This window comes from Podarcis melisellensis (genome assembly GCF_964234715.1).
Source record: "Podarcis melisellensis genome assembly, chromosome: 14".
NCBI lineage: Eukaryota > Metazoa > Chordata > Lepidosauria > Squamata > Lacertidae > Podarcis > Podarcis melisellensis.
This window is the reverse complement of record NC_138546.1, coordinates 12,842,633-12,855,819: the sequence shown is the minus strand read 5'-3', so window position 1 is coordinate 12,855,819 and position 13,187 is coordinate 12,842,633. Positions and strand designations below refer to the sequence as shown.

General features: G+C 41.3%; 1 protein-coding gene across 7 annotated transcripts in view; it reads right to left on the bottom strand.

Annotated features, from left to right (window-relative positions):
- Positions 1 to 13,187, bottom strand: part of DNAH3 (dynein axonemal heavy chain 3) — a 105,472-nt gene that overhangs the window by 90,056 nt on the left and 2,229 nt on the right. For 5 of the 7 annotated variants that reach the window (XM_081888867.1, XM_081888861.1, XM_081888864.1 and 2 more), the window contains exons 2-4: positions 12,609 to 12,744; positions 2,806 to 2,907; positions 634 to 850 (exon numbers count right to left, since the gene is read on the bottom strand). In XM_081888867.1, the coding sequence (XP_081744993.1) occupies positions 634 to 850; positions 2,806 to 2,907; positions 12,609 to 12,641 (352 nt within the window). In that variant the 5' untranslated portion in view covers positions 12,642 to 12,744. The remainder of the gene's footprint in view (positions 1 to 633; positions 851 to 2,805; positions 2,908 to 12,608; positions 12,745 to 13,187) is intronic. The other 2 variants (XM_081888865.1, XM_081888866.1) reach the window with 1 other exon arrangement.

Below are 13,187 nucleotides of genomic sequence, written 5' to 3'. Positions count from 1 at the left end.
AGTAGTGATGCCATCTTCTGTGGTAGAGTTTTGCTACATACACACCATACATTTAAAATGTATTTAAAGCACATTCTCCACCCCAAATCATCCTGGGAACAGTAGCTTAAGGGTGCTGGGAACTGTAGCTCTGTGAGTTGTAAACTACAGTTCCCAGAATTCTTTGAGGGGGGGATATGGTTTAAATACAGTATATGGTCCATAGGCAGTCTTTGGCAGTGTTTGTGGAATGCTCTTCACAGAGAAGCTTGCCTGGCGCCCTCATTACATAACATTAGGCACCAGGCAAAAATGTTTCTCTTCAACCAAGTGTTCAGCTGATTAACACTCTATGGCTTTTTAAATGTGTTTGTGGGAGGGAGGTTATCAGTTTCTGTATGTATTTTGGATTTTCATTTTATATTTTTCTGTTGTGAACCGCCCTGGGATCTTCAAATGAAGGGTGATATAAAAGTTCAAATAATAATAATAATAATAATAATAATAATAATAATAATAATAATAATAGTAAGCTTGAGGGGAGAACAAAGGCTGAGCCAACACATACAGAGCAGTCTTGCCAGACAAAAAGACAGGAAGGTAAACAAGCATTTGACAAGAAACACAAGGACAAGAGACAAACACATAGGATACGTGGAGAATGTCTTGTGATCCCAGCTGGCTTTCTTGCCTTTAAAGGTGAAACTATCTTACGCAGATCTTTCATCTTCAAGTTCTGTGCAGTGAGGGTGTAATTATTGGCAATGGAGTTGCTGGGGCTCCGGAAATGACGCTGCTCTTTAAAGGGAGCTGCCAAAGTCCAGGATGCTCTTTGCATCAGAGAAGGGTAAAAGCTGCTATTTTGGATCATCTGAAATGGAGTGGGATGGGGAGGAAAAACAACAGTTTATATTCTGTTGTGCTAGCCAGCAATTTCTTTAACTGATATAAGGTAATGACAATGGAGGCTGGTGCTCATTGGGACTGGGTAGAGCAGAAGTCGGGAAGGGGGTGCCATATCAAATGGCTGATTGAGCTAGAGTCAACGGTAGATGAAGCCAACTATTTCTGGTTTTGCCCCTATTATCTTCCCTGCTGAATTGTACAAGAGCACCACTGAGACAATGAGACTGACAATCAGTGCTACTCGCTGGACTAGTTGTAAATAAAAAGGTAGACAGGTGCAGGGACGGAATTAGGTAATATGGCAACCTGAGCAAGGACAAAAATTGGTGCCCCCTATTGTGGTTATTAATATTGCACATTCAGAAGCAATAGAATGAATAAAAACTGAAATAAAAATTGTCCACTCCAAAAATATGGTTCAAAAGCTTTACTAACAGAAATTGCTTCAAAACAAACATGGAACAAATAATGTTACATCCAAATAATCACATAATGTCATGTGCTGATCCCTGCACAGATAGAACATCTTAGAAATATGAAATAACTTCATTCAGAGCTGAAATTAAAGCTCTGTCTCTCCAACACAGTCTCCATTAACTTGAGGCTGTGTTCCTAGAGAGAACCATTTGCACATCCTTTCTTCTCTAGTGCCTAAGAACAAACACCTCACATACCCAAAATGGACACATGAATATCTCATGTGATCTAACTTAAACACCTTGTGGGAGCTAGCAAAGATACATTCTCAGTTCATCAGACCTGTCAAGCTCTCTGAGAGCTTTTGTTTTAGCTCAATGGAACTTTCCAAACCATGCTGTTTTTAGCAGTACACATACAGACATATACAGAGTTATTTTCCATTTCAATGTACAGTTAAACAATTATACTTAACACCCCCTAAATATTTCTTATTTTCACAATAATTCCTTTTGGTACAGTTCTTTTTCTTCTTCTCAGTACGTAACCATATATGTTTATTATTGTTTTTGTTATTTTGTGCCCTCTTGGTTCAGCACCCAGTGGATGGAACCACCTGGGCTGCATTAAATCCAGTGTTGGCAGGTGGGGGTTGGCTGAGAACATATTGAGCTTGGTGAGGAAGTGCCTCATCTGCCCTACAGGACTAGCTACCATTGGACACTTCCAGTATCACAGACCAGTGAAAGGGCAATGTTGAGAGTGGGAAGGAGGGGGCCCACTGTAGCATTTTGCCCAAGCTCCTCTGCAGCCAATACTGCATGTAACAAACCCAATGCACCGCCTGCTAACAGACTGATTGCGTACAGATCACACATTACTAGGCCAGTGGATTCTACAAATACACATCAGTTATGATATACTATGGCCAAAGTTTGTAAGACAGGTCAGAGGGCAGCCAGCAAAATCACAATGCCCCACTGTGGAATGGCTTGTCTATGCTTGCCCAGACTTTAGCCCACAAGTCAGGCAGGCAAACACAAAACCACTGCAAAGAGGCATCCAAGAGAAACTTCTTCCCTTCCTCTCTTTACTATGACTCAACCATGCTCATTAGAAGAAGCATTCCTAGTCCCATTAGTTCATCTGCTATCTAGGTTGATGTTACTCTGGCTCCAGTGTACTCCCACCACAACTGTTTGAATCCATGTACACACAACGTTTTTCACAATGCATAACTATTCTGTTGTTTCTTGTGAAATGTAACTGTTTGATGCACATCCTCATAAAGCACATTTCATTTGGAACCAATCACTTGTAGCCGTGCTTTATGAAGAACAATGAAACCATGCTTTATTAAGAATATTTCTTCTGTAGGATCTGGAACCCTGACTTGCAACACAAAGAACCTGCCTTCCCAGAGTACCACTCATCTCCCATAAGCAGTGCCTGATGGTGCCTTAATAGATGTAACCCAGTGGGCAGTATAAGAAGTATACATACCTGATACAGTTCAGAGGGGTCTTCTGCAGCCAAACCTGGCAAAGGTGGCAACTCTGGTATTTGTTTGGCATGGCTCATATTATAGATGGAATCATTCTGTTCCTAGGAATCATTAAAAAGGAAAAAAGTAATGTGTTAAGAAAGCCTATAGGACTAGACAGATATACAAAGCCCATCTAGATGCAGTGGTGGATGGGGACCATTGGGATTGGTAAGCAGAAGGCAGGGAAGCCAACAGTAAGTAGGTGAAACCAGGGCTAATGATAGGCTCAACAAGACCCAATGACAGAGCCAACAAATTTGTCCTCCTCCTGCCCAAGTTCTACAGGGGGCAATGCTGAGACTAAAGAGGGGGGGAGCCAACAGTCAGGACTGCTCTTTTGGAATTGGAGTGGGGTGGAGAAGAAAAATAGCAGTCGTGCTAGCCGGCAATTTCCTCGACTGAAATAAGTGGAGGTTGGTGGCCATTAAAGTTGGTAGAGCAGAAGTCATAGAGGTCAAATGTAGGAGGCTGGTTGAGCTACAGCCAATGATAGATAGAGCCAACTAATTCTGGTTTTGTCTCTACTCTGCCCCCCTTCTGAATTCTACAAGAGCAACACTGAGACTAAGGGCAAGGAGGCTGACAGTCAGAGCCACCTTCTGGAGGGATTTTAAGAAAAAAGGCAGGCAGGTGGAAGCTAGCTGAGGGCAGATGGAGGTTGGCAGGGCAATGCCCCATTTGCCCTAATGGACCAGTCTCCACTGTACAGATGCAGGCATAAGCCTTTTTTGCACTGCTGCCTAGGAGTTGTGTATGACACATCGGTATCAAAACACCTGTGAAATCCTGAATTATGTATATATCATAATTGAATGGTGGACATAATTAAACACAAAAGACAAGCGGGGCTCCGCTAGGGGTGCCATGGAAGATGCCCGACAATACCATCTCTCCAGCTCACACAAGGTAATTAAGAGGCTGAGATGGGAGTAATCAGCCTCCCAGGGTTCTTCCCGGTGGAAGGGAAGATGCGGTCTCATCCGCGGCTGCCCACAAACCACCCCCAAGTTCGAAAAGAAGGAGGGGGTGGGGGTACTGGATGGAAAGCCCTCGAGCGAGCTCGGATCTCCTGGATGCTGTCTCTATGAGCACTCCAAGTTCCATTTCTTAAGATAAAAGATTGGATATAAGATTTATGGACATGCTTCGAGCGAAGAAAGGGTATTTTATCTGCTAATTAAGCCAGCCACTGAGATGCCAAGAGTGACGGATTGGAAGAAAGATAACATCAAAGAAAAACATCTAAGCCGGTATGTTGAAACGGAACGGAAAGCAGGCAGGGATAAAACTTTTTCTTTTCCTACTACGATACTACCTAACCACCCCTCCCCCAGAAGATCCGTCTATACTACTTCTAGCAAGTGAGATCAGAAAATATAAACTGTGTGGAAATAATATTAACTAAAGCCTTTGTTTTTTGAAATATTTGGAAGAAGATAAAAGACACTCTTGTGAGGCACTATTTAATCGGGATCCGCCATTATTAGACAGACTGTGTTGCAGAGATTAATAGTCATAGGGGGAGGCGAGCCCTTACTTTCAGAGGCTATGAAAGAAGAAGGATAATAACAAGAAGATTTAAAGAAGGGACTAGTGGACACTTAAAGCAGTAGAAATATGAGGTGATTGGACCCCACTGAACTTGAAGCATGGGAACCCCCAACAAAAATTTATAATTTGGCAAAATATTTGGACTTTATGATATGTATTTGTATAATTTGGAATATTTATTGTGATTTGATGGGATTGTTAAAATTGAAAACTTAATAAAAATTCTTATTTAAAAAAACAAAACAAAAGGCAAGCTGCTTGTGGTGCTCATATTTTTCAATTTGAAGAGTAAAAAGGTAAAGGTACCCCTGCCCGTACGGGCCAGTCTTGACAGACTCTGGGGTTGTGCGCCCATCTCACTTAAGAGGCCAGGGGCCAGCGCTGTCCGGAGACACTTCCGGGTCACGTGGCCAGCGTGACATCGCTGCTCTGGCGAGCCAGAGCCGCACACGGAAACGCCGTTTACCTTCCCGCTGGTAAGCGGTCCCTATTTATCTACTTGCACCCAGAGGTGCTTTCGAACTGCTAGGTTGGCAGGCGCTGGGACCGAGCAGCGGGAGCGCACCCCGCCACAGGGATTCGAACCGCCGACCTTTCGATCGGCAAGTCCTAGGCGCTGAGGCTTTAACCCACAGCGCCACCTGCGTCCCTAATTTGAAGAGTACTAATTGGTATTCTAAAAAAGCTCTGTGTACGATTGTCACACATACTCAGGTAAAATTCTTACCAAGGTTATAAACAACTCTATCACTTCGGAGTGCAAAAGTGGGCTCTTATGATTGAATGTTTATTCACACATTTGTAAAAAGGAAGCTCTTTGCATGGGGGGAGGGGACGACTCCTGAGGGATCAGACCAAAGGCCCATCTTCCTGGAAGCTCTCAAGCTGGGCATGAATGCAACTGCCTTCCTTAGCTGCTTTTCTGTAGCAACTGACATTTCAAGATACGCTGCCTCTGATGAAGCTTCCTTAGAATATAGAGGTTCCGTTTAATTATTACAGCCACTGACAGTTCCCCATAAACTTGTCTAATCCCATTTTAAATCCATCTAATCAGCAGCCATCCACACATCCTGGGGCTGCTAATTATCCACAAATTAATTATGTGCTCTGTGAAGAAGTATTTTCTTCTTTCCTGTGTTGATTCTACTGCTCATCAAATTTACCAAGTCACCACCACAAGTTCAATATGTAGGGAACCCTGTTTAGGGAAGCTTTTAATATCTGAAGGACTATTGTATTTTAATGTTTTGTTGGAAGCTGCCCAGAGTGGCTGGGGAAACCAGCCAGAAGGATGGGGTATAAATAATAAAGTATTATTATTATTATTATTATTATTATTATTATTATTATTATTATTGGACTACAGTTCCCATCAGTCCAACGGCCATGCTGGCTGCAGCTGGTCATAGTTTCAAGCATCTGGAGGTTGGGAAAGGCTACAACAAGAAACCATTATGATTTATATATTCCTTACTTACTTACTTATCAAACCTTTATTAGGCATTATGCGAATAAAACCATAGAAGAAAAAATAACATATAAAGGCCTTGAAATATATATAAAAGGGCAGCAGTTGGCTACATACATATATATATATATACATATAGAATCAATGGTTTTCTTTGTTAATCTGCTCCTTGGAGGACTGCTGCCAAAAACTCGGCTACCCCCGCCGTTACCCTTTGGTCAACGTCGGATAGGTGGAGTCCCACACATTCACCTTGCTGGGGTTCCAGACCACCCGAGAGAGGGGACAGCACGCGTTGACGGAGCGTACTGTACAATGGGCAATGAAAGAGAATATGCTCTACAGTGTCCGGGACATTCATAGAACATCTGCAGAATCTCTTGTTTCTAGGAATGTTTTGATATCTTCCCCTGACAAATGCTGAGGGAAAAACATTCAAACGGGCCAGCATAAAAGCCCTACGTTGGGCTGGGATTATTAATTTAGTGACGTAATTGGCTCTGCTATCTAAGATATTTAAATCATAGAATATGGGGGAGCAAATTTTGTTTACAGCTGCCATAATATTTTGTCTCTCGACATCCTTTAGTCTAGTTAGGATATTATGGAAAATGTATTGCTCATTAGAATTGTACAGGGGCTCCAGCTCGATGCCTAAAGATTCAATCTTTTTTTCGAGGTGCTGATACCATCTTGATTTATAGGAGTCATTGAGCAAATCAGCGAGCAGACTTGATGGAGGGCAGCGAAAATGGCAGCGTAACCAGTACTTTATTGAGGTGGACCATACCCAATATTCCATTGTGTGTATGCCTATTTCTGCACACATTGTTTCATATTTGATCATAGCTGGGAGTCCAAGAATACGTCTCAGAAAGCTGGAGTGGATCTTTTTTAAATCACTGTTATATGCTTGGACCCATAGCGGGATTCCATAGAATATCTGGGATTGCACTTTTGTTTGAAATATCTGATTGGCCGCAGGAATAAATTGATTACCTTTCTGATAATAAAAACGGGCAACTGCTGATGAGGTGCACTTTGCCTGTTTTATGGCATTTGTGCGATGGGTTGCCCACCCTAAATTGCTCTGGAATAAAATTCCCAGATACCTATAGATTTTCACTTGTTGGATTTCTTGCCCTCTTATTTTCCATTTCTCTAATTTCCAACCATTCGAGAAGACCAAAATTTTTGTCTTCTCATAATTTATAGAGAGTTTGTTGCATTCGCAGTAAAGGATCAGTGAAGATATAAGACGTTTCAGACCCAAGCTCGTTAATGATAGTAGGACAGCATCGTCTGCGTATAATAAGAGAGGAACTGGTTTCTGATTAAGTTTAGGGGCATGTGATTCTATTTTTTGAAGGTAATCTGGCAAGTCTGATAAAAATAAATTAAATAGGAAGGGGGCAAGAATACACCCTTGTTTTACCCCTTTCGAGTTAGGGATGTCTGATGAAAGGTGACCTTTGGTGTTAAGTTTGACTTGACAGGTATTAGAAGAGTGCAGATTTTGCATTAGAATCAATAAGCGCTGATCAATTTTTAATTCTGCGAGTTTCCTCCACAACTTTGGGCGGTCAATTGAGTCGAATGCACCACGAAAATCTACAAAAGCAGCATATATCTTAGATTGCCTTTGGGATCTGTATTTTTCAACCAAATGCATAAGTATAAGACAGTGGTCTAGTGTAGAGCAACCTTTGGAGAAACCTATTTGTTCTTTCCCTGGTAAATTTAGATTTTTCATCCAGGTAAGGAGTTTAGATAAGAGGTGCTTGGCGTAGATTTTCCCTATCACTGATAATAGGCTTATCGGTCTATAATTCCTTGGTTCTTTTGGGTCGCCATTTTTAAAGATTGGAATAATTATTGATCTTAACCATATCTCAGGTATGATCCCATATTTATCTATGAGAGTAAACAGTTGAGCTAAGGGTTCTGCCCACCAATCTATATAGGTCTTAAATAATTCTATTGGTAGACCGTCTGGCCCAGGAGATTTCCCCGATTTGAAATTTTTAACTATCTCTCTAATTTCCTCTTCCTTTACCCTTGGCCACTCCTGGAGTTTATTAATTTTATTTTTAGTGGTTTCATTTCCTTTAAGTTCACTGTGTAGATTGTTAAATACAGATGTAAAATATTGGGACCATTTGGATTCTGCAATTGGTGGTAGAGTTAGTTGATTTTCGGCTTTCAATCCTCCGTACACTAAGTTCCAGAACGCTTTGTTGTTTTTACTCTGAATTGAGTCGAATAATTGTAGCCATTTTTGGGTTGCGTATTTCTGTTTCTTTTCGGCCAGAATGTAATGATATTTTCTTTTTTCATCAAGATACGAGGGCTCTAGTTTAGTGCGATTATTTTTAAATGTTTGGCGCAGTTTTCTTTTTAGCTGGAAACATTCATCATCAAACCAAGGGCTAGCGCTATGTTTAAGTACCCAAACTTTAGGTGGAGTACTAAGCTCTACGAACATTTGGAAGATTTCATTATAAATTTTCGGTATATCACTGTAGAAATTAGTGGTCTTTAAGTTGGATAATACTTGTTTTCTCAGGTTGGCTGTAAGTTTTTGCCCCACTGCTGCACTCATTTCCTGGGACCATTTTAATTGGGTCATTTGTTTGTATTGAGAAGGTTCTATGATATTGTGCTTAGTTATTTTGGTTTCGTCCTTTAAGTTTATAGACAACGATAATGGCTGATGGTCGCTTTCAGTGCGCGTTCCAATTTTGAGGTCCATGATCGAATTTATGATATTATAAGGGAGAAGAATATAGTCGATGACACTGCATCCTCGGGGGGAGAAGTATGTAAACTCCCCACTTCTATCGCCTTTTGTTGAACCATTCACAATCTGCAAATTAAAGTTGTTACATAATTCAAGTAGGCGTAAGCCTTCGTTGTTTACAACCCTGTCTCTGGAGAATCGTCCTATTTTCAGGGCATGTGCGATATCGTTATCAGTATTCCAATTTAGTTTGCTACATAGTTGTTCATTGTTGGTTCCCACTCTGGCATTAAAATCACCTGCTATTATCAGTGAGGCATTTGGGTATTTATCGGTCAAATTTTCTATATAAAAGGTTAGTTGTGCCCAATTTTCACTGCTGCTGTTGTTTTTGGTTGGGGGGATATAGACATTTACAAGTAGCAAAGTATCATTTTTTTGGGTTAAAAGTAGAGCTTGTGCAAGTGGTAAGCATTTTCCTAGTTGCTTGATTTCAAACCCTAAGTTGTCTTTGATCATACAACAGAACCCTGCTTTCGGCCGACCCTTCGCGTTTGTTTTCAATGCGGGTTTCGTATAGGAGGTGAATCCATTGATTTTAATATCTCTAGTTGACCATGTTTCTTGTAGAAGTATTAATTCAAAATCTTTAAAGAAGTTCATTAGGTCTGGGTCTCCGTCTTTGTTTCCCCACCCTGCGATATTCCAGGACAGCAAGCGTAGGATCCGTTTTTGAGTTGGTGGCTGGTTGACAGCATTTAGTCATTCTAGTTCTGTCATTGAGTCCAGCGAGGGATTTTGTCTTGTGCAGATACAGCCATTTGTCGCTGCTTTCGGTGGGGAACATAATGATGGATCTTTTAGATTCTTTTTTAAAGTGCGGGGAATTAAAATTTCCTCCCTTTCTTGATTTTCTTCCTTAACTGTTCCTTGTTCCTGAGAAATTTCTGTGGTTGGTGGACTATTATGGACAGTAGGACTGTTTTCAGTCTCTACTTCCATTTCTTTGGCCTCATTTGGTGTTGAGCTCAGTGTGTCAGGTCTGTTAGAGGTCATCTTTTGTTCGGCAATGTTAGAGTCCTTTGTAGTACTTAAATAAGGGGTACCTATTTCGTTTGGAGCTAGTATTTGATATCTCAGCCAGGAATTTGTGGTCTCATTACTGGAGTTTTTCCTTGCCATTTCATATTCTAAAGGCGGCTGGATTTGAAGCTCTGCATCTATACATTTGAAAGTTCCATTAGTAGCTCTCTTTTTGACTATGCATTTTGGGGAAAAGGCTGGTAAGTGTAAAGTTTGATTGTGTATTGTTTCTACTGCATTTTGTTGACCCTGTTGGTGAATTTCGGTCAATCTGGCCTGTAACTTCGTCAATTTACTGAGTATATTTATTTGTTCTTTATCTGGTAACTTGGTGAAGTTACTCAGCAGATCTTCTTCTTCTGGGACTGTCCAGTCTATTGTGTCAAGGGCGAGGTTGTTATTTGATGCTACAGTCGCATGGTTTGGGAGCTTGGATTTTTCTTGTGTGATTTCCCGGATAGCTGGCTGCGGTTTGTCCCATCTACTGGGCTCTTCCACGGGAGTAGGGCAGATGTCGGCTTCTGGTGGAATGGCCTTGTTCATCTTGTTCTGTCTTTTGGATGCAATCAATGGTCTGGGTGATATATCTTCAAAGTGTCGACGCGGAATAATTCCTTTCTGGGCTAAATGAGCCTTTTCCCTTAAGATTTTGGTTGGAATTCTATGACTACCAAATCTTAGTAGTACTTTTTTGGAATATCCATCGTTAGTGAGCCTCTTGACTGCTTTTAAGTCAATGCTTCCACCCTCAAGGCCTAGGAGCAGATTTAGATGATGTCTGGCCCAGAAAGATGACTCCCAGTAAGGTAGGGGCCCTCTATATGGAAAAATGTGGAGAACAATCTCACATGGTCTCAGTATCAGGTTGATTGAGTGAGGGGGGCTTCCTCTGGTTTTTGGCTGGTTTAGAGGTATAAATTTGTATTTGTTCTGTTTATCGCCAGGGCTTGTTAAGGATGGCAAGAAGGGAGTGAGTTGCCTCCTTTCATCTGGGTTATCCAGCTTCTTGGAGATGTTTTGTAATTGTTCAAAGATTTTTTGAACTGTTTGAGCAGTCAATAGGCAGCATTCCTCCAGCAGCTCCACCTTTCTATCAATTAGTGCTTGTGCCTCGGTTATGGGAGTAGTAGCCTTGTCCTCATTTATTCCTAAGGATATCTCTTCAGTTGTCTTTCCGTGTACAGAGTTGAGGAAGGTTTTAGGAGGAGATACGTGCTGTTTTTGAGGTAGCAGGTAATTATCTAGATTACTCTGTTTGAAACCAGAGGGCTCTGTGTCAGTTTCTGTATCGAGACACCTGAGTCTTTTGGCTCTTCTCATTGCTAGATTCTTCTTAAATCAATGAGATCAGACTTCTAAATAGAGTGATAAAGCGCTAAAGTTCTCAGGTCGCAATCTCGTTTAATTCTCATTCAGTCCTGGCTGGGCTGCTGCGAGGAGTTTAAAACTGGGTCCAATTATAGCACTCCTTTGAAGTACCCCCCCCCTTCATCTCTGTTTGTTAATGCAACTGAGATGTTTGGGGGTCCACGAAGTTAGAGGTGGTGGGAGAAATTTGTGATTTTATAAACTTGTAGTTTTTAGGGTTAAAAGCCCATTGAAAGTCCTTAAAGATCCTTGGATCTTGGAATAAGTTTGTCACAAGGAGTCAACGAGAAACTAGGAGGGAGTGCCTTAATGCCCGGGAGGGAATGTCTGAGAGCCTTCGTTAAAACTTCATTAACTTCATTAAGTCCCGGCACCGAGGAGGATAAGATAAGATGTTCAAAAGCACAACGAAATAGTGAAAGGAAATAAAATCCAAAGGAAGGAGGAGAGCCAGCAACATTTAGTTAAAAGATCTCTTTGAGCTCCGATAAGAGCGTCTTACCTCGGCGCCATCTTGGGAAACTATATTCCATCTTTCATCCACCATGGAACTCAAGGCAGGTTACATTTAAGAAATTTATTCATTCAGTTTCTAAACCACTCTACACCAGCTGTGCTACCAGTTCCGTTTACAGCACCAACATCACAATGATAAAAACACTAAAAAGCAACCCAAAAATATAAAACCAGCTTAAAGAGAAACCATATGAATGGATGGTCTGAAATCCAACAAGGCAGCCGCATCACGTCCATTCAGACCATTCCTTGGGTCCATGCCCTGATGTGCTAGTTTCCAGTGTGGGGGGGTTATTATTACTACTGTTATTAAGGATGTGCAAAGGATCATCTGAGATCCCAATGGAAATCTAAAACAGTGCAATCCATATGCACATGGAAAACTGTCTTATATTTTGCCCGGTACTGTCTACCCTTAGGAAGCATTTCTTGACAGTATACAACCTGCCCAGAAGTGGAGTACACTGCCTAGCAAGGGGTGGACTCTCCTTCATTAGGTAGAGTCTGGATGGCTACCTCGATTAGCAATGGTTGGGCTAGATGGCCACTGAGGTTCCTTCCACCTCTGTGATTCTAGGAATGGCAGCAGCATTCCAGGGTCTCGGGAAGAGAAAGGTCTTTTACCAACCTCTGGTACCCAACTCTTAGTTCCTCTTGCTTCAGTCCCATGCTTTCATTTAAAAGCTAGACAAGCCAAAGTGTTTAAGCAGGAGCTAATCAATATGCAGAGACAGATGCTACTAAAAACTAATCCTTTTGAAGCTGTTTCTTCCAGACATGTACACTGGTTAAGCCTATTCCCTAAACAAATACTTTCCAGCTTATTGCACCTGACAGCAACATACTTCGCAAAAGGAGGGAACTCTCATCAATATTTAATCCCACAAAGCATCTGAATTCCGAATTCAGTATTAAGAATAATTAAGTACTCCTAACAAGAAAAGGAGGGCCTTCACACAAGATTTTCAAATCTCTTTCAGCTTACTGTCTTCATCCCAAGGTCCAAACACAGTCAAATCACATACACTTACCCTTGTAATCTTGGCAGCTTCTCCTGGATTCATTATGAACGTGTATTTGGCTCCAGCTGCTTTTGGATTGCTTCAAAAGTACTTGTGAGATGTGTATCTTTCCTACAATTATTAGCTAACGCTTTTCTCTAAGCACCTAGAAACACAGAGATTAGGGAATCGTTTCAGGATTCATATTCAATTCAAAATCCTATGGGGCTGTTATTCTAAGTATATTTTCCCAACATCCTTTCAAGCCACCAGCTGGAAATAAAGGAGTCTTCCATCTTTGTTCTACCTAAGCTTGCCAAATCTATGCCTTCTATCCTAGTAATGATTTATCCTGGTGCTGATTTTTCTTGGCAGAAGTTCCAAAGAGTCCTTTAGTCCTCCCCTGCTCAAAATTTTTACCACTTGTCACTTTTAACACCACCAGAACTCTGAATGTCCACCTGATCTGTACTTCTCACTCTATGCCATTTTGTCATCTCTGCTCTTGGATTGCTATTTTTTAAAATAATAATAAAAACTTGCTCGCTTTCTCTCCAAGCTCCTTTTCTTCTTCCAACGTCTTGCCACTTCTCCTTCCTGCTGAGTGTT